This window comes from Podarcis melisellensis, assembly GCF_964234715.1.
Source record: "Podarcis melisellensis genome assembly, chromosome: 1".
In the NCBI taxonomy this organism is placed as follows: Eukaryota; Metazoa; Chordata; class Lepidosauria; order Squamata; family Lacertidae; genus Podarcis; species Podarcis melisellensis.
Window position 1 is genome coordinate 124235179 of NC_138528.1, and position 24028 is coordinate 124259206.

The window sequence follows — 24028 nt, forward strand, 5'->3', positions numbered from 1 at the left end:
GGCCAGATTAGGCCCCCGAAATGGACTTTGGACATGCCTGGCTTAGATAATCACTTCCCTCCCCCATTAAAACACCACAGTCCAATGATTATGAACTACAATATTTTGGATTATATCTAGCATTATAAATGCCATCATTTAGCATTCTCTAACTTGGTGTCCTTCACATGTTTTGGACTACAACTCCCATCATCCCTGACCATTGGCTATTCTGGCTGGGGCTGACCAAATATCTGGAGAGTAGTAGGTTCAGAATCCTGAAACCATAATTTGTTATTTCTGGAATTAAAGTGCACTTGTGGGGTGGGTGGGAATCATACAAAAACTGGCTGCCTAGAGAAGCCAGGGTGGCTGCATTTGACCCTAGGCCTGAAGTCCGCCCCCCACCCCGGTCTGTAAACTTGAGTCTATCGTAAGCAATTTGAATTTAATCAAAATGGCTTGGGTAGTGACAGAAACAAGTATGTTTAACCGTAAAATGTATTTTTTCTTATGATACGGACAATGAATTGGACAATACCAAGCAGGCACTCATTCAAGGATGAAGGTCCCAAGGCCTTTTTTCAGAGACTGGTTTCAGTTAAGCTCAAACATTTATTTATTTTTTACAGCACAGACCATACCTTAAGTGTTCATACTTCCAAACACCTTCATCCTGTCCTTCTGGAGGTTCAAGAATTTTGTCAATGTTTGAACAATCCGCCCTTATGTTTTGCTGGATATACTAGAGGAAAGAAATATTTAAATAAGATACATTTCAGTGATGTTAATAATAATGTCAGAAATAAACTTAAGTGTGTTCAAGACTGTGGTAAAGTTTGTTGTAGAAATTTCTCAACACACATTGTTAGGGCTGGATCTAGTGCTGCTGCACAGCAGACTTCTGATAGCACAATAGATCTTCCCTTCTCCTTTCCCCTGCAGTACCCTCGCACATCCTCAACATCTGCTCTAATCTGCACCCCATTCTAATGTTGGGCCTCCAATGTTCCAAAATGGAGGAGCAACTGTTACTGAAAGCACAATATGTAATACTGACATATTAGAACGGGGTAGGCAACCTAAGGCCTGGGGGCCGGATGCGGCCCAATCGCCTTCTCAATCTGGTCCACAGATGGTCCAAGAATCGGTGTGTTTTTACGTGAGTAGAATGTGTCATTTTATTTAAAATGCATATCTGGGTTATTTGTGGGGCATAGGAATTCGTTCATTATTATTTTTTCAAAATATAGTCCGGCCCACCACATGGTCTGAGGGACGGTAGACCGGCCCACGGCTGAAAAAGGTTGCTGACCCCTGTATTAGAAGGAACATGGGCTCAGTGGTCCAAAGGCTATTACTGTGAAGGCATTTGAGGATCGAACAAACCCAACTATAATTGCAAGAAAGAAAGCTAAGTAACAGCATGCATGGAACACCACTGTCTTCCTGGTGTGCTGAAGGCTAACCTATCACAAACAAGCACAGCTGCTCTTTACATACCACAAGTAAAATTGTCTTTGTAACTAGAGAAATGCACTGATATATCCAAGCAATTAACAAACAGCAAGAAGCAGAAATAAATGAAATGGGGGGGGGGCAATGAAATTAAGTATGATGTACCTGCTGAACTGCCAATGTGCTGTCCATTTCTTCAAAAGATTCATCAGGCCAATTATAAAAATCCTAAGAGTAAGGGGGGAAAAGACTTAAAGCAAACTGAAGAAAAACAGAAAGATTCCAGTCCAAAAGATATTCATTATTGCAAGAGCACTTAGAGTGCTATACATCAAAACAGCTGTATACTGTGCAGTTGCGCATAAACGTCCAAGTGCAATTCCAATCTATTATTAGGAATACTCAGCTGTTCCAACAAGACTGTAAAGTCCTTCAGGATATCCCTAATTTCACCATCTCTATTGTCCAATTCTGAGTTAATGCAACTAGCTGAATGTGGGGATCTAGTAAAAGTAGCTATTCCCAAGGCAGCAATATGCAACCTACACTTACAGCAGGGTCAGGTAATGACATCAGTGCAATATCACAAGGCATGACACTGCAATGATGTAGCAGTCTCTGTATCCCATGTGATATACTTATCGAACAGCAAAGCAAGTAGTGAGGCCAACTGCAGCATTGTAAATATTTCACTACAGAATTGCAAGGGGTGGGGAGGAGAATATCTTAGTTATTCTACTGAGACCATGTTCACCTATTACTTAATTGTCCTCAGTAACTACAAAATGTCAGCTGCAACTTTGCACACTTATACAGAAGTCACATATACCAGTGAAACTCACCTGGCAGTGTACATGCACAGGGCCGGGCTATTAGACTGCAATCCTATTTTTTTTTGTTTTGGATATAGTGCTATTTATTTCAACAGAACTTAACCCCATGCAAAAAAATGTTCAGGGCTGCAATACAGAGTTTCCAATATCCCAGCAGTCAATGGTAAACTAGTTTTCTGTGATGGGCATTTTGACTATAAGTACTTTTAATGAAATAGGTTGAATAACTATAACAGTAATAAATCCAGTTCTTTACAGTGCTATAGTCTGTCCTTGTTTGCTCTAAATGGATGCACTGAATTTTAAGATGTTCCAGGAGAAACTCAAAACAGTTTGCAATCTTTTCTAAATCTATCTATCCATCTATATGCCTTTACATAATACACTGACAGTTATCAGCCCACACCCCTTTTACAGGAGACATTTAAGGTATGTCTCCCACAGCTTTCTCAAGAGGATGACTCATTAATCTTTTCAACTGGAAAAAACACCATGTTACTGAAAAAGAATAATGCTATAGATAAGAACATACATGAAAATGTCTAACTAGTCACATCATAATTTTTTCACTATTCATAAAGGAAGTTACAATCAGATAGTGGACGAAAAATATCCCAAGTATGTCACAGTTTTCCTGCTACTTTATTCAAGCCTTAATCCTTTACCAGAAGGCACTATAAAAACGCAAGTCATAAGACTTAATTTGCACAGAAAAATGATGACCAATTCTTTATACAGAAATACTGTATTTTAAAAAGGCCTGGCTACATAATTTTAACAGTAAGAGGAATAACTTGAAAATAACAACTGGAGTCATATCTAATTTAGTATCCAGCCATTTGTATGACACCAACATCTCAATGCTGCATATGATATGCAATCCTTCAAGATGAATGTACCTATCTAGTTAGTTTGCTATAGAACCCACTTATTACTGGGCATTTCATGCACACACACCCTTTTCAGTTGGTACATTCCTCTGGTATTATCCTAGGATAACTTCACAAATGTTTTCTTTAAGCTAAATTATAAAATGAACTTACTTGCCTCCAGGTTATTTCCTTCAGTCAAAATAAAGCACGTTGTTGTATACAACGATACAACGAATACATACAATTTATAGCCGAGAATTTGTCTTGAATAGTCAAAACTTGCAGGCGTGGCCAAACTTGGCCCTCCAGATGTTTTGGGACAACTCCTATCATCCCTAGCTAACAGGACCAGTGGTCAGGGGTGATGGGAACTGTAGTCCCAAAACATCTGGAGGGCCAAGTTTGGCCATGCCTGGAAATTGTTGTGCTTGTTTTATTTATCAGCAGTTCAGCCTATGAAAACAAAGAGGGTAATACTACCTATACTTTTTAACTTGCCAAGTTACTGACGGTTGAAAAGTCAAGCAAGATGGACTAAATTTATATGTATATACTACATGAACTGCTACTCTAAAAGGATGGCAAGTAGGGGTAAATAAGTAAGACAAAACGTACATCAGTACAAGTTGCATCCAGTTTTGAGAGGAAATGGCTGGAACACACATACTCAAGACAGCAGTTAAAACAATACACAGAGAAAAGGGAGAGCGAGAGAGAGAAAAGATTCACATTTCTCAATACAGTTAACGCCAACTGCTTTGAAAGGTTAAACACAGATAGGTGTAACCTGGGTCTTAACTACAGCAGGCAAGATTAATGTCAACACGAATCTCTGCCAAATATGCTTTTTTTAAAAAAAAAATATATACAGCAAGTACATGAGCAACCTCACAGGCACCAGCCCTGAAAAATACAGGCTAGACCGCTTCTACTCCAACCACCACCCTCCAACTCCTCCCAGCTGTATTCATGAAGTCACTGCCCCCTTTACACGCAATCTTCCCCATCTTCTCCCTACACCCAGCACCTGAAGTCACCTTCCCAAGACCCCACCCCATGGACTCTCTCCGTGGGGCAACCAACTCCGTCAAACTCTTCCCTGCGCCCCTATATTCTTCTCCCTCAAACACCCTCTCTTTCCTCCCTGCCCTTTCTTTTTCCTTTACCTTAAACCCTCCTTTCCTAACCAACGTCACGTCCCTAAATTCTCTATTTCCGAAGCAGCTGCTTCGAAAAAAAACCAAACCCCACAACCCACGTCCCTTCCCTGCAACTCCCTCTTATTCTCCTCCCTTTCCAGAAATCCCTGCTCGAGCCGCAAGACACGCAAGGCCGTTCACACGTTCGCGAAGTACACGGGGGTGGGGGAGGGGAAGAACCGCCCACCACTTTTTGGTCAACGCCGGATCAGGACGCTGCCTGAACCCCCGACCCTCCCCCAACACCCCAAAAAAACAGCGCGGCCTGCCATTTTGAGAGGAGCATCCCACCCTCGCGTTACTTTCCCTTCACACCGGGCGGCGGCGGCGGCGGCGCCTCTTTCCGCTTCCCCGGGGAACGGAGCGCGGCGGAGAGCGAGTAGGCCTCGGCCGCCGCCGGCTTCCCGGCCCCCGTCACCCCCCTGCCGCGCCACCGGGGCCCACTCCTCCTCCTCCGGCACCCCGCTTCCCACCCGGAGCCAGAGACCCATCGAGCGGGCGCCGGGCTTACCTGGGCCTTGGTGCCCGGCCTGTTCCTCCTCAGCACAGCCGTCCCCTCCGCCATGACCATAGTGACAGCGAGCGGCGCCAGGACCCGGATGCGGCGGTGGCACAGCAGCAGCAGCAACTAACCAAGCGGGGAGGGCCGGGGGAGGAGGAGGAGGAGGGAGGCGGGAGAGGCGCGAGACGACGGACGGGACAACGCGAGACGAGCGAGCTTCCTCCGCGGGGAGGGCCGAAAGCCCGGCGGGAACGTTTAGGTGAAGCACGTGATCGGCCTACGTCAGGTCGGCGGGGGCGGGAGGCAGGCGCGAGCGCCGAAGAGCAGAAGTCTCACAGGGGCGGGGGAGGGAGGAGGAGAGGGGTAGAACAGCGCGCGGGCGCCCCCTCCTCCTCCTCCTCCCAATAGCGGGGAGGAGGGAGAGAAGCGCAATAGAACGGCGAGGGGAAAGGGGGAGGAGCGAGTATGCCGAGGGCGGGAAGGAAAGGGCGGGAAAGGGGGCTGAGGAGAGGTTGTGAGCTGCCCTGAGGGCATGTGAGGGAAAGGCGGTATATAAAATCTAGATACAATGGTTGCCATTAATCTGATTTGAACTGATTTTATTTTTTTTTAATATAATTTTTATTGAGTTTATGAAATACAAAATCCAACTTCCAATTACATATTTCCATAGATCTAGTGGACTTCCCCCATCTTCCGAACCCTGCATTCTCTGTACATTCAAAACATCAGCAATTTGTTAACTTATTTCAAACACAATAATGTATCTTTCATTTTATCGTGATATCTGGTCTCTAGGACATTATAGTCCAAATCCTTAAACTTTTAATTTCAACACAATAAAATTATTTCATTACACCACCTCTGGCTTGTTGTACCTTATTTTCCATTTCAAAAGTTTACAGATGCTGAAGCTATAGTTTCCTAAAAAGGAGCATTTTTTAACATTCATACAACTTATAATGCTTTTTCAAATAGTCCTTAAATTTTTCCCAGACTTCCTCCGTTGCTTCTTCTCCCAAGTCTCGGATTCTGCCAGTCATTTCAGCCAACTCCATATAGTCCATCAGCTGCGTCTGCCATTCTTCCAGCGTGGGTAAATTTTGTGTCTTCCAATACTTTGCTATCAAAATCCTTGCTGCTGTGGTGGCGTACATAAAGAAAGTTCTATCTTTCTTGGCCACCCTCTGGTCTACCATGCCCAGGAGGAAGGCCTCCGGTTTCTTGGGTAAGGTAAATCTAAGTACCTTTTTTAATTCATTATGTATCATCTCCCAGAAGGCCTTCACCTTCGGGCAGGTCCACCAGAGGTGTAAGAATGTCCCCTCCTCCTCCTTACACTTCCAACATTTTTTGTCCGACAGGTGGTATATCTTTGCAAGCTTGACTGGGGTCATGTACCACCGGTATATCATTTTCATAATATTTTCCTTCAAGGCACTACATGCCATAAATTTCATCCCGGTGTTCCATAACCTTTCCCAGTCTTCAAACATGATGTTATGCCCCAAGTCCTGCGCCCACTTTATCATGGAGGATTTAACGATCTCATCCTGTGTATTCCATTTAAGCAGCAAGTTGTACATTCTCGAAATTAACTTAGATTTTGGCTCTAGCAACTCTGTCTCTAATTTCGATTTTTCCACCTGGAAACCCACTTTTTTGTCCGCTTTAAAAACTTCCTGGATTTGAGCATAGTGCAACCAATCTCGCACCTTGTTTTTTAACTTTTCCATACTCTGCAACCTCCAATTATCTCCAATTTTTTCAATTATTTCCCAATATTTAGGCCAATGGGCCTCCATATTGAGTCTTTTACGTGCTTTGGCCTCCATCGGTGAGAGCCACCTCGGAGTTTTACTCTCCAATAAGTCTTTGTATTTTGTCCAGACCATAAAAATTGCCCTTCTGACAATATGGTTTTTGAACGATCTATGAACTTTAACCTTGTCATACCACAGATATGCATGCCACCCAAAAGCATTACCAAACCCTTCCAGATCGAGGACATCGGTGTTCTCCAATAAAATCCAATCTTTCAACCAGCAGAGGGCTGCAGATTCATAATATAACCTCAAGTCCGGCAGGGCAAACCCCCCTCTTTCTTTCGCATCAGTTAGTATTTTAAACTTTATTCGGGGCTTTTTGCCCTGCCAGACAAATTTAGAAATATCCCTCTGCCATCTTCCAAAACATTCCACCTTGTCCACGATCTGGAGGGCCTGAAACAGAAATAACATTTTCGGCAGTACATTCATCTTTATAGCAGCTATTCTACCCAACAAGGAAAGTTTCAATCTTGACCATGTTTCCAAATCTCTTTTGATCTCTGACCAACATTTCTCATAATTATCCTTAAACAAATTCAAATTTTTGGAGGTCAGGTACACCCCTAAGTACTTTACTTTTTTAACCACATTTAGTTCCGTTTCTTTCCTGAACTCCTCTATTTCAGTAGTTGTCAAGTTTTTTGCTAGAACTTTAGTTTTTTGTTTGTTCAGCTTGAATCCCGCCACCCGACCAAAGTCAGAAATTAATTCTAACACTCTTTTAGTACTAGGGACTGGCTCCTGTAATGTTAATACCAAGTCATCTGCAAATGCTTTCAGTTTATATTGTTTCTCTCCGACCACAATTCCCTGTGCCAACCGGTCATTTCTGATCATGTTCAATAGCACCTCCAGGACTGAAATAAACAGCAGAGGAGACAGAGGGCACCCCTGTCGTGTCCCTTTTTCAATTTTGAACTCCTCTGTCACCACGTTGTTTACTATCAATTTAGCTTTTTGTTCTGAATAAATTGCTTCTATTCCATTTTCAAACCCCCGCCCTACTCCCATCCTTTCCAAATTTTTCTTCATAAACATCCAAGAAATATTGTCAAAGGCTTTCTCCGCATCAATAAAGATCAACACCGCTCTTGTATTTAAGTTTGTTTGTAAAAATTCCAAAATGTCAATGATGTTTCTTGTGTTGTCAAACAAATGCCTACCAGGGAGAAAGCCTGCTTGGTCCTTATGAATCACTTCATTTAATACTTTCTTAAACCTACTTGCCAAAATGTCTGCAAAAATTTTGTAATCCACATTTAGGAGTGAAATAGGACGGTAGTTTTTAAGTTGGGTTTTTTCAGTTTCTAATTTTGGTATCAACGTGATGAAAGCTTCTTTCCACGTTTCCGGTGCCTTCCTCCCCTCCATAATCTGGTTACTAACTTCCAACAGTGGTTGTATCAACGAATCCTTCAATACCTTATAGTATTTGGAAGTAAGTCCATCAGGTCCTGGAGACTTGCCTAGTTGAAGGTTCTGAATGGCACATTCAATTTCTTGGTACGTAATATTACAGTTCAAGGCTGCTCTCATTTCCTGAGGTATTTTTTGTAATCCATTAGTTATGAGAAATTGATCCACCTCCGAATCTTTTTGCGGCCCTTGTGAATAAAGTTCTTTGAAATATCTCTGGAAACACTTTCTAATTTCCTCGGGCTTCTGAACCATTCTCCCTTTAATCTCTAGGTTTGTAACTGTATTAAGCTTTTGTCTCTTTTTCAACTGCCAAGCTAGCAGTTTCCCACACTTGTTAGCTGATTCAAAAGATCTTTGTTTCATTTGTTTAATTTTCCATTCCACCTCTTGATTTATCAGTTTCGAATATTGTGCCTGGAAAAACTTCACTTCTCTCAACACTTCCTTCGATTTAGGCCTAGATCTCAATTTTTTCTCTCCTTCTCTTATTTTCTCCAAAATCTTCTCCTTCTTTTCATTCCAGAGCCTTTTTTTAATCGTATTCTGCTGTATTAGAAACCCTCTCATAACTGCTTTACTTGCGTCCCAGATTATTCTTTTTTCCACGGTTGTCTTTAGATTTATTTCAAAATAATCCTTTAAAGCTTTTTGGGCCTTCTTGACAATCTCCTGATCTCTTAACAGAGTGTCATTCATTTTCCATCTGAAAGATCCGGTTGTATTTAATCTCAGTTCCATTCTCAAAGCATTGTGGTCGGAGCAGGTTTTTGGGCAGATTTCCACTTTTCTAGTCTTAGGTGCCAGTCCTCTAGTTATCCATATTTGGTCGATTCGCGTCCATGTCATGTGGGCTTCAGAAAAGAAAGTTCCTTCTTTCCCTAGAGGGTTCTTGATCCTCCATATATCAATCAAATCCAAATTGTCAGTCATTTCAAAAAAAGTTTTTGGTAGTCTGCCATCTTTCGTTATGTTAGCACTTTGCGACTTGTCCATATTCACTGAGACGACTCCGTTCATATCTCCCAACATAATGATGTTGTTGTAATCCAAATAGTCCAGCATAGTCTCATGCAGCCTCTTGAAGAATTCCGATTTTCCTTCATTTGGGGCGTATATTCCTAAGATTAAAAACTTTTCTCCTTGTGTCTGAATTTCAATCGCCAAAATTCTGCCCTGTTCATCTTTAAATACAAATTTTGGTGACAGGTTCTCCTTTGCATATATCACCACTCCTCTTTTCTTAACTTTGTCCGATGAAATAAATTCTTGGCCTAACCTTTTATTGATTAACACTTTTCTGTGGAGTCTTGTCACATGTGTTTCTTGCAAGCAGATAATGTCCAATTGTTCTTTTTTCAAAATATGAAATACTTTTTTCCTTTTTTCTGGGGAATTCCCGCCATTTATATTCCAACTGAGAAGCTGTAGAGACATCCTGGTCTAATTCTTAGGTATCACAATTGGGTGTCTAAGTTTCCCTCCGTTCCCGAAGGGTGTGGTGCCGGTCCACATCCAGATGGTACACGTCCTGGTGGTGATCCCGGTGGTGGGGGCCAAGAAGCTGCAGCTCTCTTTTGGAGGTCCTCCTCGTTGTCGTGTAGGAACTTCTGCTGATCCTCTGGTGTTTTGATTCTTACCTTCCTTCCTTTATAGGTGAATGATAGACCTTGAGGGAATTCCCACCTATAAGGAATTGCGTTGTACCTTAGCAGTTTAGTCAAGTCTATATATGAGGCTCTAAGATCCAACAGATATTTAGGGATGTCTCTATAAATTTCTGCCCTTTTGCCTTCTACTTCCAGAGATTTTTTAAAATGTAGGCCTAATATCTTATCTCTTTCCTCTCTTGTTCTCAAACAGACCAAACAGTCTCTGGACTTGTCTTTCTTAGCCGATCTTCCCAATCTGAAGGCCGTCACAATTTTAAAGTCTTTGTCTTCCTCAACCCCCCAAAATTTAGAAAATAACAGCGTCAAAAATCCCTCTAGGTTGCCCTGCTCCAGTTCTGGGACGGCCCTCAGCCTAAGATTACTTTCCTTACTTTTCAGTTCCACCAGTGACAGGTAGGCTTGCTGTTCTCCTACCTGTCTTTTCAGAGGTCTTACTTCCCCTTTGATCTCCTCAACCTTTTTGCACGCTTGCTCAGCTTTTTGATTGGCTTCCGCAGCTAATTTATAATTCTCTGCCGTAGCTCCTTGCAATTTCTCAATAGCCTGAGTGTGCTGGGAAACCTGATCTGATAACTTACTGATAGTGGATGTAGCTCGGTCAATTTTAGATGACTGATCGTCCACCTTCTTATTCAAGAGTGCCAATTGTTCCAAAATTTGTTTCAGGACTGGATCAGATCCTCCAGTTGCCATATCTTCTGTAGCAGGCGTTTCAACTTCCTCCTCCTGTGCCGTCAGCACGGTTGGGACAGAAGATCTGCGTTGATGAGTTAACGTTGTTTGAACAAGTTGCCCAGATTTCTTATCTTTTTCTTTAGCTTTAGCTGCTCTTGTTTTCCCTGAGCCACTCATTCCCCAGCTGCCTTTGTTCAAGGTCAAATAGTCTTTCAATCCATGAGAAAGACCAGTCCAGAATGTAAACAATTAAACCGCAAAAAATCTCAATATGGTACAGTTCCCAGACCTCTATACCTCCGCAATTCCTCTAGGGGGGGTGTTTCACAATTTCATAGGAAGGAAAGTTTCTTTTCCGCCATTAAAGTTCCTATTTCGACTTTTGTAATCCCCAAGTTCAAAAAAGAGGCTTCCAGATAATTCTGTTTCAAAATAGTGCCACAAGGTGACAGAAAGGTTCCAGCATCAGTATTAAAGCGCTAGTGTATCAGTCAATGTAACAATTTGTACTTCAGAAAAAGTTTCAGCAGTCTGACAGTTCTCCTTTAACACACTGGCAGCCCGACAGCTCGGTTATCCCCTTTAACTCCACATCGCTCAAAAGTAGGGAGAAAGTTCCGTAGCAAAAAGAAAAAAACCAAAAAGTTTAACCCATATATCCTTTTAACTTCTAAGTACACAGTCTGTTAATGCCCCTTCGTACTGCTTTCAGAGTCTCTTTTTAAGCGCTTCAGCCCACTTCAAATTCTTTGCTTTGCTCTGGCTAGCAGGATCGGGAGACGGACTTCCTGTTACTCGCCTCCCGTTTTCAGCCGAATTAATCAAATTAAAGCCAATCTTTGGTACCCCTTACTCACGGGTAAATTACAGCCAATTCCGATGTTTTCCAAGAAGAAAGGTCGACGCTCATCAGCAGCAGCAGCGCGGCTTCACTTCCGCGAAAAGAGCGATGAACTCACAGCGCCGCTCCCCCTTTCACGTTCCGGAGCCTCTTACGAGGTCCCTTCTTCGTTTCTGGGGGGGCTTCTGGCACCCGCCGAGTCCCACGGCCGCAGGCTCGCTCTGCCTGCGGTTTATCTTAATGGGTCTCCACTTTGCCGCAGCGGACGACCCTTTTTCGCGGAGCCCCTCTTCACACAGTAAAGAGGACCGCCATTGCCGTTTTGCGCCGCCTCCGGAAGTCTGATTTGAACTGATTTTAGAATGAAATGATTTTAGAATGTTGTATTATTTTATTGTTGTTAGCCGCTCTGAGCCCGGCTTTGGCTAGGGAGAGCAGGATATAAGTAAAATATTATTATAGATAGATAGATAGATAGATAGATAGATAGATAGATAGATAGGGCGCCTCAAATATAGGTGAAACTGCGTGGGAAGAAAGCATAATAATAATAATTATCGCGCTGCACAATAAAAGGCCTGGACAAAACAAAGGACGTGCTGTTTTATAAAAAATAATAATGGGTGTGTTAGAGAAGCTTGCTTAGACTTTCACAGGAACAGGAGGAGGGGAAATAAAAAAAAAACCTTAGCAGCGGGCAGGAGTTGAAATACTGTATAATAATAATAATAATAATTTATTATTTATACCAAGCCCATCTGGCTGGGTTTCCCCAGCCACTCTGGGCTGTTCCCAACAGAATATTATTATTATTATTATTATTATTATTATTATTATTATTATTAATAGTAATAATAATAATAAAGTGATAAAACCCAACACTAAAAATTTCCCTGTACAGGGCTGCCTTCAGATGTCTTCTAAAAGTCAGGTAGTTGTTTATTTCCTTGACATCTGATGGTTGGGCGTTCCACAGGGTGGGCGCCACTACCAAGAAGGCCCTCTGCCTGGTTCCCTGCAACTCACTTCTCGCAGGGAGGGAACCACCAGAAGGCCCTTGGAGCTGGACCTCAGTGTCTGGGCTGAACAATGGTGGTGGAGACCCTCCTTTGGTTCAACTGGTGCAAATAGGTTTTGGGACAAAAATGAGGAGCGAAAGGCGGAGGTGTTTCTCATCGCTTGCGACCATGCTACCTGCCCTTGCTAACTTTTGACAACAGGGCAAGGCAGTGGCCAGAACATGTCACCTCGCAGACACTTCTCTAAAACATAGCACATTATTATTATTATTCCATTTACAATGGTACCTTGGGTTAAGTACTTAATTCGTTCTGGAGGTCCGTTCTTAACCTGAAACTGTCCTTAGCCTGAAGCACCACTTTAGTTAATGGGGCCTCCTGCTCCCACCGCACCGCCGGAGCACGATTTCTGTTCTCATCCTGAAGCAAAGTTCTTAACCCGAGGTATTATTTCTGGGTTAGCGGAGTCTGTAACCTGAAGTATATGTAACCTAAAGCGTATTTAACCTGAGGTACCACTGTACAACATAACCAACTTTTCCTCCAAGGAGCTTGAGGTGGTGTGCATAGGGCTCCCCATTCTCTCCTCACAACAACCCTGTGAGGTAGGTTAGGTGGAGAGGCAGTGGCTGCCCCAAGGTCACCTGGTGAACAAGCTTCATGGCTGAGTTGGATTTCAACCCTAGTCTCCCAGGTCCTACTCCACCATAACCGCTAAGCAGCCTGGAGAAGGCCAGACTGCCTCAGGGGCTTTTGAATGTGCCTTCAGGAGAACAATGCTGATCTGAAGGAGGAAACTAGGAAGCAGTAAACAGAAATATTGCATCCACTTTTATTTGTGGTCAATCCAGCACATTTCTTAGCCTGTCCATTGTAACATAAGTGTTATGTACTGAAGTTCTCACCCTGGGCCAGCAGGGGGATACTGAAGATAGTTATGCAAATGAAGGATCGAAAGTGACGTTCAGTGATTGGATAGTTTGTATGCAAATGAAGGATCGAAAGTGACGTTCAGTGATTGGCTAGTTACAGAAAATGGTTACTGTTGCATTCTAGTGGAACTCTATATAAGCAGGCTGACTGAGCTCCTCAGTTCAGTTCTGTTCCAGCTTACAAATAAAGAGCTGCTTTGGAAGAATCACTGTGTCGTCTAATATGTTCACCTACAACTTAACAATAAGAGTCATAAGAGTTCAGAACTGGGTTTCCTTTTAACCTCTGAATGGAGCCTTTCCATTTTAGAAGAAGCACGGGAGAACTCAAAATCTTATAACTTTGGTCTATGAAAATATACCATTGCTACACCCTTAGTGCCTATGCCAAACATGTCTACAGCTTCCCATCATTCACCAAGGCCAAACCCCAGCCTTTTCCCTCTCAAAAAACATTGCTCACCAAGGCCTTTCATATTTGCTTGCTTTTCAGAGCGGGTTTAGCAAAGCAAGCGGAATTAATTGCCCTTGAGAAGATCTTCGCCACGGACAGAAAACTGGCCACAGCTCCTAACCTTAGTGGCAGGTCATGGAGCCTAGCTTTCATCTGTTGGCATCAAACCTTTCTATAAAAGGTAAAGTAACATTCAAAGAAAGTTTGGGGTTTGTTGCTCTGGTGGATCTATTCCATAACAAAAAAAGGGGGAGCCTGGCTTTTGGTTTAATCAGGATCACATTTTCACTCTAGAATGGAAGAGGGTTTGGCTTATATTGAGCGTTTTATTTTAAGTGTTGCAGAAATTGACAATTATTTGCACTCCTGTCACTGAAGCAGTGCAACCGCATGAACTCACTTTGTTCTTTAATAAAAATAGCTACCAACCCCCCCCCAATAAATAAATTTCCACCTAAAAATTTGGGGGGGGGGTAAACTAACCTGAATAACAATAACCATATGTGCCAGGCAGACTAGCCAATGGGACAAGGTGTGTAAAAGAACAGTACAACACCAGGTTTATCAATTTCTTGTTTTGCTTATTACATTTACACTTGTAGAAGCAACATAAACTATGGGAACAAAACTTTCATTGTGACTTGGCACCAAAAAAACAGGTGTTTCCAGTGTCACTTCAGTTTCTGGCTAGATCAATTGCAACTCAGCTACTTATATACGGTACACTAATTTAATAAAGAGGACAGGTGTTAGGTCTCATTGGCATATTAATAGGGTTCAAAATGGTTTAAAAGAATACCCTAGTATTTTCGTGTAGGAGCGCCAATCCGGAAGACCACCTACAGTACAGTGTGGCTAAAAAGAGAGAATTATGTATGGGGAAATAAGGTGACTATGTACAGACATACTGTACTTTGTCTGCTTTACAACAAACTGGAATTTGGGTAAAACATTTACTTGACAGAAAGCTAGAGGGAGCAAGGCACTTGTCATTATTTCCTTTCAATGAGAACCTGAATTTCTGGCAGTGGTCCATGTCTTTCTAAGGAAGTTTGGGTGCACCTTTCTGACCTCTCAGTCTAATTAAGTCTACCATTTCATTCTTATCCAGCTGTGTTATCTGATGACACTGGGAGATCTGTGGTGCAAGTCTTTTTTATTTGCAACTTATTTGCATTCATTTCAGTAGACAGCACTTCAAATTCTACGATATTCAGAGCCACGGGAGTTTAGGGAGTGCCCTCATTCATACCATTCTAGAATTAAAGCAAACACTCACCCATAAAGTTCTGCACACTTGGAGGGTGGGGTTCAGATAGGATTTCTTGAATAGAATCCTCTCACCCATGCCACATGGCAAATCTATTTGATGATGAGGAAACTTCAAAATTAGTAACGGTGTCAATATGTGCTGTTAAAGGCAAAACCTAAGCCCTTTGGGCATACTTTAAAATAGTTTATTGAATCCGGGCCCATACTGTCATGCTTTGGAATTGTTTATGGTGTTGGAACTTTTTTTTCTCTCCCTCTCCTCGTGCACCTCATAAATTCCTTACAATATTGACTATCCCTGCTCTTAAGGGGAGGTGTAAAATATATTTTGGTTGTGATCCATAATTAAAGAGAATAATGGTTTGCAGCAATGCCCTTCCTGAAGCTGACCTATCAACCACTAAACCATAAGCCAGTTTCAAATAAACAGTACTGTCCTTGTTCTCTGTGATATAGCCTTGCAGTGGATGATATAACATTCTCAGCTGTTGCGCATAACATTCTGCATAGCTTGTGCATCATGTCCCTCCATAATGTACAAGGGAGAGGCTCTTTATTTCTTGGCAGTTGAATCCTAAACATAGTGGCTTAGATACTGTTAACTTAAGTAAGTACACAGAAGGAAAGATTTCCAAATTTTCCTTCCTCCTTTTTCCCTTCCTTTATGGAAGATGGGGAAGGGATCTACCATGGGGTAGGTGGTAGAGGTTCTGGGTGTATTTGTTGTCTCCACTGAGCTCAACTTCTCTCAGTTGCCAGTTAGGGTTTGAATGCTGTTGCTTTAACCCGGGCAGAAGTCACATGTTGGATTCCCATCATTTGGATTGCTCTCCCCATCTGTTCTCTAGCCAAGCAAGTATACAGTATTCTAAATCAGGTTTCTCATTCATCAAGAGCATTGATTATTTCAGTGTCAAACTTTTGCATTTCATTTCCAAGCCTCTTGTTATTGTGATTTGCCAGTCTGAGTCTTGAGATATAAGATAATTTTATATTATCTCTACATGCCTTCCTCCATTTTGTTTTTAGGGCAGAAGTATTTCCCACTTCTTTACATTAATCAAAATGGGAGGTCATCAGAGCATGAATACCTGTGGCCAAGCTATCCCTGCCCAGGAATGGCTAGCAGCAGTGAAACCTGGGCATAAGCACTCCATATTACCAAAGACCCCTGGCTCCAGTGACTAAGTGGTATTGAGGAACAGTCCTAGATAACTGTTCTTTCAGGGTATGTGCAACCCCATAAAAACAGGTGGTCCCCCAATTCCCAGACCTAGGAAACACCCCACTTCCACATATTGGTGGCATCCAAATTTCAAATTTTCTGATGACCTCATACAGCAGTTTCATATAGAGAGAAGAGGGGACAGAACAGAACCCCAAGGGACCACATGGATTAGCTTCTATGGGGTTGAACGGAAACCTCCCTATGCTACCCTCTGAGACCAGCCCTGCACTTAGGAGCAACACAGTGCCCTCCACTCTCAACTCACAAAGTTATTTCAATAAGATACTGTGTCTACAGTATCAAAAGCCACTGAGAAATCCAAGAGAATCAACAAAGTTGCACTCCCCTCTACACTAAACAAGGTAATCAGTCATGGAAACCAAGGCTGTTTCAGTTCCAAACTGGAGCTCAACACCAAACTAGAATGGATCCAAATAATCGGCATCCTCCAATGATGTCTGGAGCCGACCAGTAGGTGTCATCATTTTATATTTGCCTGACAAAGCTATTTTGGTTTTCTCAATATAGGATATGCTTCCCCTTGTTCGATTTGCTGGCATGCAGCATTTTGAACAGAGCACAGTAGCTTTTCTGGGAACTGTTTTACATCCCTAATTTTAAAGAATTGCACGTTTTATTTCCCTCAAATGCTGATAACCCTTCCGTGACAGCACAATAGCATGGCCATTTTGAGTTGATGCACCAGTAGCTCCTAGTGAGAAATGTGATGTTTTCCAGCTTGGAAGCAATTATTATATTCATTGACTTGAATAATTTTAGGGATTTAAGGGATAATTATACTTGACTTGTGAACTCTCCAAGCATTCTGATGCTTTTTCTCCCCCCTCCAAAGATGGAGAAATTGGTCCAAAAAGCTCTTTAGGATTCCACGTTGTAATGACATGACTGTAATGCAGCACAGGAGGGATGCTTTTTTGGGGAGGCAGGAAACTAAACCCCAAACTGGTTTCATGGTTCTTTGGCTCCTAGCCTATAGCTCTTTTTTTTTATTATCACACACCATCACTGTTTCACCCTGAAATGCTTTGGCTACTTAATTAGCCAGCAAGCTGCTCTAAGTATATTTAAAAAACAACAACAGAACACACGGAATAAGATAGTAAGAAATGTATTTTGGCTATACACATTGTTTTATTTTGAAGTCACAATGATACTTGGTAATTTGGGAGAATTTGCATTTATTAGAAAATAAAGAAATTATTTACATGATGGAACAGAACCATTTGAGCACTTTTTGTGGAATGAAAACTTAATGATAACGCAGCAAGATGAACTGTTCAGTCCACGTATTTTCCAAGAATATCACCATCTCTAAATATGAAATAGTCCTGCAAATAAAGAAAACAAATTTGTCCATGTTGAAGATAAACAGTTAAGTACTTCAAAAGCTGATACGCTGAAGCTCTTCCAACACAGAGATTTATGACATGTCCTTGGTGCTATACAAATATTAACCAAAGGACAGTTCTTCTACTTCATCATTGCTATTGCTCTGAAAGGGGCTTGAATTCCCCCAGGACAGACTTCAGATGAATTGATTGGAATAGTTTACAGGGGTTCAAAAGAAAATTAAGAGATTCAGCTGGAATTCTTCTATTAAAAGACCAATGTACTCTTGAGATTTTAAATCTCACCTAAGGTTTATATACATAAACTTTTAACTTTCCCCCACTTTACATTGGTTTCCAAACTTATTTCCCCAGATGGTTTGGCCCTAAAATAGTACATACAAATGCTAGAATTTGTGCAATGGTTGTTAATTTTTGAAATGCAGGTCACACACTTGCCAAACTTCTATTCCAATACAGGCAAGTTAAACCACAAGGAAATTACTGCAGTGGCTACAAGGGGCAAGTCTTGCCTGTTCCATACTCAGGTTTCTCCCCAAGGAGGTAAGTCACAAATTTGTTTCATTACTTTCTGGTAACAGGCCTAAAAGCAGTAAAATCTCTTCTCCACCTCCCACAACAAAGGAATGGGGTTGCAGAAAGAGGACAGTGGCTATTCCAGACCAGTTACTTCTGGATAGAGATGAAGGAAAGCAATGAAATGTTTATAGAAGGTAGGCAGAGACTGAGGCAGTGTGCATACATCTGGGAACACAGCATATGGAAGCTATTAGGTATATGAGAATTAGGTGAGCAGACCACTGAGGTTTCTTGGGAAAGGGCATGAAGATTCTAACGAAATGTATGTGATCTTCCATAAAATTAAGAGAAGCACTGCTTTTGGCTTTGTTTATAAAATAAGAGTTTAAGCAAGTATAAAAGTGGCATACAGAGTATAATATACAGTATAGAAATTTAATTCACACACTAACCTTGTCATCCAGTACAACTTTTGTTCCACCATACTCCGGTAGCAGAACCTTCTCACCAACTTTTACACTAACTGGACGAGTCTCTCCCTCCTAAAGGGGACAAAGAATAGTTACTGACAACGTATGTTACAATGCTCTTAAAAAGTTTTCTGTAGTGGAAATGCAGCTGCAATATTGCATCAGTTGGAGCTTCTGCGCCAGGCCCAAGGCCAGCCTCAAAGCAAGCACACTGCTGTCATACAATCTCAGGGCTATTAGTGCACGGTGGTCAAGTGATCCCGATCTAGATATGGCTGTAGCTGGCAAACTAAGCAAAGCTGGTAAAAGACACTTGCAAGTCACAGAGGAGACGTGAGTCTCCAATGACGAAGATGTATCTAGGAGTACCCACAAGCTACATACCACAACCCCATACAGAAGAGGTTACTGGGACCACCGACCCAGAGAGCATCTTCCCAGGCTTTCGGCACAAAAGCAAAATATAAATACAGGGCTGTATCAACACTACTGTTCCAGTAGCTTGCCATGCTTCTGCATGCTCAATGTAACTCCATACCCTCAAAAACTGTTCCAGGATACACACACGAAAGAGATTTTGTATGTACAGGTGGAGAGGAGATGAGAGGAGAGGAAAGAGGTGTCCAGTTGTGAGTAACCCATAGTAAGTAAACAAACACCACACAGATCGTTTATGAGCCACTTACCCAACAGGAGGAGGCAAGTAAAATGCATTTAGATGAGTGCCCTTTGCCCCCTCCCAAACCCAGAAAAGACACGAAGAGTGGCTGGAAGACAAAGCGCTCAACACAACCTCCACAGTGGCCTTCTCCAACCTGATGTTTTGTTCTCCAACTCCTATCAGCACCAGCCAGCCACGGTCAAGTGCTGGGATGATGGGAGATGCAGCTTAGCAACACTGAGGGCACTAGGATGGGGAAGTCTGCTCCATAACATACATCTGTTACATGCACAAAAAACCAATTCTTTCTTTCTTCCAATCTTACATCCAAATCCTATGAAAGTTTGCTTGGAGACAATGTTGTGCCACATTTAATGGGACTTACGAATGAGTTTGCATTGAGTTACAGCATTACAGGCCTGATCACTAAGAAAAGCAGGGAGTTAGCTACCATAAGCTCTGTGCTATGAAGACATGCCAGAGCGTCAATGGCAACTGCCCATTCCAATTCTTTCTCAAATAGTGGAAGAGCTTGGGGGAAAGGATCATAGTGCTGGTTGAGGAAAGAAGAGGCGTATGATGATGCTGATGATGTGCAAGTGAGGAAAGGCAGAAAAACAGCTGGGGGAGAAAAGCCTAGGAGAGCAGCAAGCAGATAGTGACACCTTGAAATGTTAATTAGAAAGCTGTTGCCACTGTACCACACTGCTCATGATGCTTGAGGTAGAGTGGAGAGGTGATTTTGCCTGGAGCACTAATAAATATCATGTTTCTTATCTGAAAAGCTATAAAAAGCTTTGATAGGAAAGGTCTGCTTACCTTGCTTTTAGAGCCTGTTCCAACTGCCACAACGGTGGCTTGTAACACTTTTCCTTGTGATTTTTCTGGAAGCATAATGCCTCCTTTAGTTACTGTCTCAGCTGCACACCTTTCCACCAATACGCGGTCGAAGAGGGGAAGAAATTTTTTAAATGCCTGTCCTGCCTGTTAAGACAAATCACAAGTCATAATGTACAATAAGCAAACCTGAGTCTCTCAGCCACAAGCACATTGTCATCTGAAGAGGCAAACATGTGATTCTACCACTTTTGCACCACAGTGAAAGGAATGATGGGGAAATAAGGAAAAATCTGGAAAAAACAGTTACATATATACAATTCCCATTATGGCCAATGAAGTGTTACACATGTCAGTACATTTTAGGTAAAGCAACTTCAAGAAAAAGTTAAATACTTTGTGTAGGTTTTTTTACACCTGATCTTAAGATACATGCTTCCTAATTACTCAGTGACTCCTTTCTACAAATAAAGGGCATCATGAATGTGAACCAACACCAAAATTATTGGCATCGCATGCTGTTAAGAAATGAGTCTCATTCCACAGATCTTGTTCGAAGGAAGAATTCTGCAGAAAAAGCTATATGAAAAAGCCATCTTCCCTATAAAAAGAATACCAACCTTATTTAAATATACCCAGGTGATCTTATTTAAAACAGTATTAACTACATTGGAATAAATAAATTTTGCACAAGGATGTGACTGGAAAATAGAAATGAAAGGTAGAGAGTTATATTGCTTATGTGTTTCAAATGGGAAGAATAGGAATAAGTGTAGTAATGGCTTTGGGACAACTTCCAAGCTTTGGTGATTTGGAAACTTACAGATACCACAGAAGATCTACCAACATTCAATTTAGTCAAAACAAAAAAAATTCCTTCCAGTAGCACCTTAAAGACCAACTAAGTTAGTTCTTGGTATGAGCTTTCGTGTGCATGCACACTTCTTCAGATACCTTCCCAGATACATTCAATTTAGTGTAATAGCTTTATTAGGGCAATCAAATTATATCACAGAAAGGTATACAAGGCTCATCAATAGGAACCTTAAGTTCAAGTTAAACTATAGCACCACAAGAAAATGTTTAACAGCAAGAAATGTAAATTAACATTCCACAGCGTAAAGCATGTTGAACTTTGGACATTATTAACACAGTTTTTTGGGAGGCCATCTACTTGTGCCCACCCACTGGTGCACTGGAAGTTCACTTGCACAACTGAACACCCCTTCCTCTTGTTCCCTCATAACCCCAATTCTGTTCTGACTTGAGGACTCTGGGGCAAACTTGGAGGGCATGGAGGAAAAGGAAGGGAAATATTCTCATGCAATTTTAGATATTACCCATTAACCAAACCATTTTATCCAAGAATGTTTTGATCTGGAAGCATTAAAATAGTAAAGGGTGGACTTCTACTACTTTCTGTAAAAAGCAACGTACAGTATTCAATTTCATATTTAAAAGGAAGCTTTTTGCAAGGCTAGATGCAAAACAAATCCACATCTTTAAGCAGGCAACTATGTATGGGTTAAAGAGCAACTATGTAGGAGTTAATAGAAAACCAGAGTGCTAAAATGAAGCTAGCCAGATCACATGACGCTGGCTCAGTTTCCTGGCCTTCTCGTGGTTTCCAAAGATATCCAGCATGGACACTTACAGAAACAGCTAGAAACCAGGAGAAGGCCTGGATTATCTGTACTCTTTGGACACTAGAGGTCGCTGCTGCAGAAGGAAATTTGAAAGTCTTCTCGAACAAGCTAAGCAAATGGACAAAGGAGCCAGAGAAGGAATTACCTAAATGTGACCAGCAATTAAAGTAGTTCCATTACCTGGGAGCGAGTCCCACTGACTTATTTCCACAGAATCCAATTTCAAGTCTGCAGTGCAGATGCAGCACTGAAGACGAGTGATCAAGAGACTTTAAAACGTCTGAAAACCCATCCTCAATAAAGTACAGTTTATTAAGAGATTTAACAAGTATGTCCCTACCAAGAGTATCAAGCAACAAATATTAATACGTAAAAATAAAAAAGAGTGTCAGCCACCTATTTGGATACAAGTCAGTAAAGCTTTTGCTAGAAACTTCTCCAGGGTTAGGAATTTACAATACATTGTGCAAAAATACTTGGGACTCTACACAAACTTTGGTTTACATCTTAGTAAGAGCATATTGTCAGCACCAACTCTTTCAACTGGTACCAAATTGCTTTAGATTAGTCCATCACATACCCCCTTTACCCCACTTTTGGCAATAACAATCCCTGCATGCTCCTACACTATTATGAGCAAGGAGACTGCTACAGAGGAGCAAGTCCCCTAGGACTTACTTCTGAGTAGGTATGGTTAGGATTGAGCTGTAGGGATTTACCTTAAATCAACTAATTTGACCCAAAAAGGATTAATCTCATCTCCCATTCTTTTGTCGCTTGCCCAATAATTCCTTTCCTTTGAAGAACTACTGAACCAACATCTATCCACTGTCAGTAACAGTCGACGATTGATACAACAAAAAAACTGACTTTGCAATTTGCACTCTTCACCACACAATAGATACAACTTGTTGCAAAGCAGAGGACGTTCCTGTCACTCACTGTCAGGAGTTTCGGAAGATAAAAGGATAAGATAATAAGAATAAAGAGCACATGTTGTCAGATTTGATTGACTAGTAAGTAACCACTCCATTTACTGGGGAAGACAGGTCAAGGAATCATGTGCAAAAGACTTCCTCCTCACCACCTCACACCCCTTCAGGACTTGGAAAAGTACGATGGGCTTGAATCCCTGGACTTCCATCCTGCACGTGTGTACTTTACCAAGGGTTGGAATGGACCACGAGGGTCAGCGATTCTCACTCCCTGCAATGCAGGAATCTCTTGCCCAAAGTGTGGTTTGAACCCATGACCATGAGTCTCGCGCTCTACGAACTGAGCTACCCTTCTGCACTAACAGCTAACGATATGGACTTCCTCTTCCAGGGATTTGCCTCGTCCACCTCCCGCCATCACGCCTCGTGGAGGCGAGCTGCACGCAGTCCATTCATGCGTGCATCACGTGGAGGCTCCTGTATTGGGTGGGGTGGGGCTAGATGACCCTGGGGAAACCTTCCGCCTCTACAATTCTAGGTAGGCGTCCACTCTCCCCTGCCCTGGGCTATGCACTTTTGCACCCGGGCCGCCCCACCCTTCGCCAGCCAACTGAACCCCATTAGGGGATCCCCTTCTGCACATTTTACGGGAGAACACCTTTCATCGTGAATGGGGTGGAGACAGAGAGACTCCAGAGTTGCATTAATGAGAGGGAGGGGGGGAGAAAGAAGGAAACAGGGATTATTCTTCCCCACCCTTTGCAAATACTTCTCGAGAGGAAAGCGCGAGCAGCTTACCATGGCGCGCGTTTGACAAGGGCTCCTGCTCCCGCTGCGAGGACTCCTTGCACCCCTGACCGACCCACAGAGCTAGCACGCGCGGAAAGGGTCACGGCCCGCGCGTGCGCAGACCATGCCCCGGAAATGGCGGGGGAACTACTTCCTGTGGCGGTTAGCTGAGGCGTAGTGGGGGAGAATAGTTGGGATAGACTTTAAAACTTCTTCGGTTCGCGCTTTCTCATTACTTGCCGCGAACCAGATTTATTTAAAAAAAAAAACCACAGATAAGGTGTTCGGGTTTGTGGGCGTGAGGCGACACTCCCGCCATTTTGAGCCAGGGCGAAGGGGGAGCGGAGGTGACGCAACGCCCCGCGCGACCTTTCCCGAGCATGTCCATTCCAGAAAATTCTGGAACCGCGGGGCCCGGGAACCTGCGCGAGGCATAAACGCCGGCGGGGCCTTTGGCGTTTTGAAACCCGTCCAAGCGCAGAGCGCAGGCGCTCCAAGCGAGAGAGCCCCGCCCGCTCAACCCACCCCTGACGTCTCCTGCTCCCGAGGCGAGGATTGGGCGGGGCGCGAGGGTTATGCCGCCAGGCTGGTTCCCGGGTTCCCTTCCGCGCCAACCTCT

General features: G+C 42.6%; 2 protein-coding genes and 1 long non-coding RNA gene across 9 annotated transcripts in view; 1 reads left to right on the forward strand and 2 right to left on the reverse strand.

Annotated features, from left to right (window-relative positions):
* LOC309363007 (MOB-like protein phocein) overlaps window positions 1–23727 on the reverse strand; it is a 32695-nt gene extending 8968 nt beyond the window's left edge. The window contains exons 1-4 of one of the 3 annotated variants that reach the window (XM_081899081.1): window positions 23419–23727; window positions 20022–20186; window positions 1603–1665; window positions 624–724 (exon numbers count right to left, since the gene is read on the reverse strand). In XM_081899081.1, coding sequence (XP_081755207.1) covers window positions 624–724; window positions 1603–1665; window positions 20022–20186; window positions 23419–23421 — 332 coding nt within the window. In that variant the 5' untranslated portion in view covers window positions 23422–23727. Of the gene's footprint in view, window positions 1–623; window positions 725–1602; window positions 1666–4852; window positions 4992–17295; window positions 17532–18523; window positions 18614–20021; window positions 20187–23418 lie in introns of those variants that run through there. The other 2 variants (XM_081899080.1, XM_081899079.1) reach the window with 2 other exon arrangements.
* The window catches only part of LOC309374741 (uncharacterized protein), a 235482-nt gene that overhangs the window by 167859 nt on the left and 43595 nt on the right, over window positions 1–24028 (reverse strand). The gene's annotated exons all lie outside the window — the stretch shown is intronic.
* Window positions 5077–23506, forward strand: LOC309363412. 5 transcript variants are annotated; one of them, XR_014165323.1, is made up of 3 exons: window positions 5077–5129; window positions 13722–13863; window positions 18012–18517. It is a non-coding gene; the product is annotated as an uncharacterized lncRNA (long non-coding RNA). The 5 variants fall into 5 exon arrangements; XR_014165324.1 differs by lacking the exon at window positions 5077–5129 and adding an exon at window positions 5206–5306; XR_014165325.1 differs by lacking the exon at window positions 5077–5129 and adding an exon at window positions 5267–5282.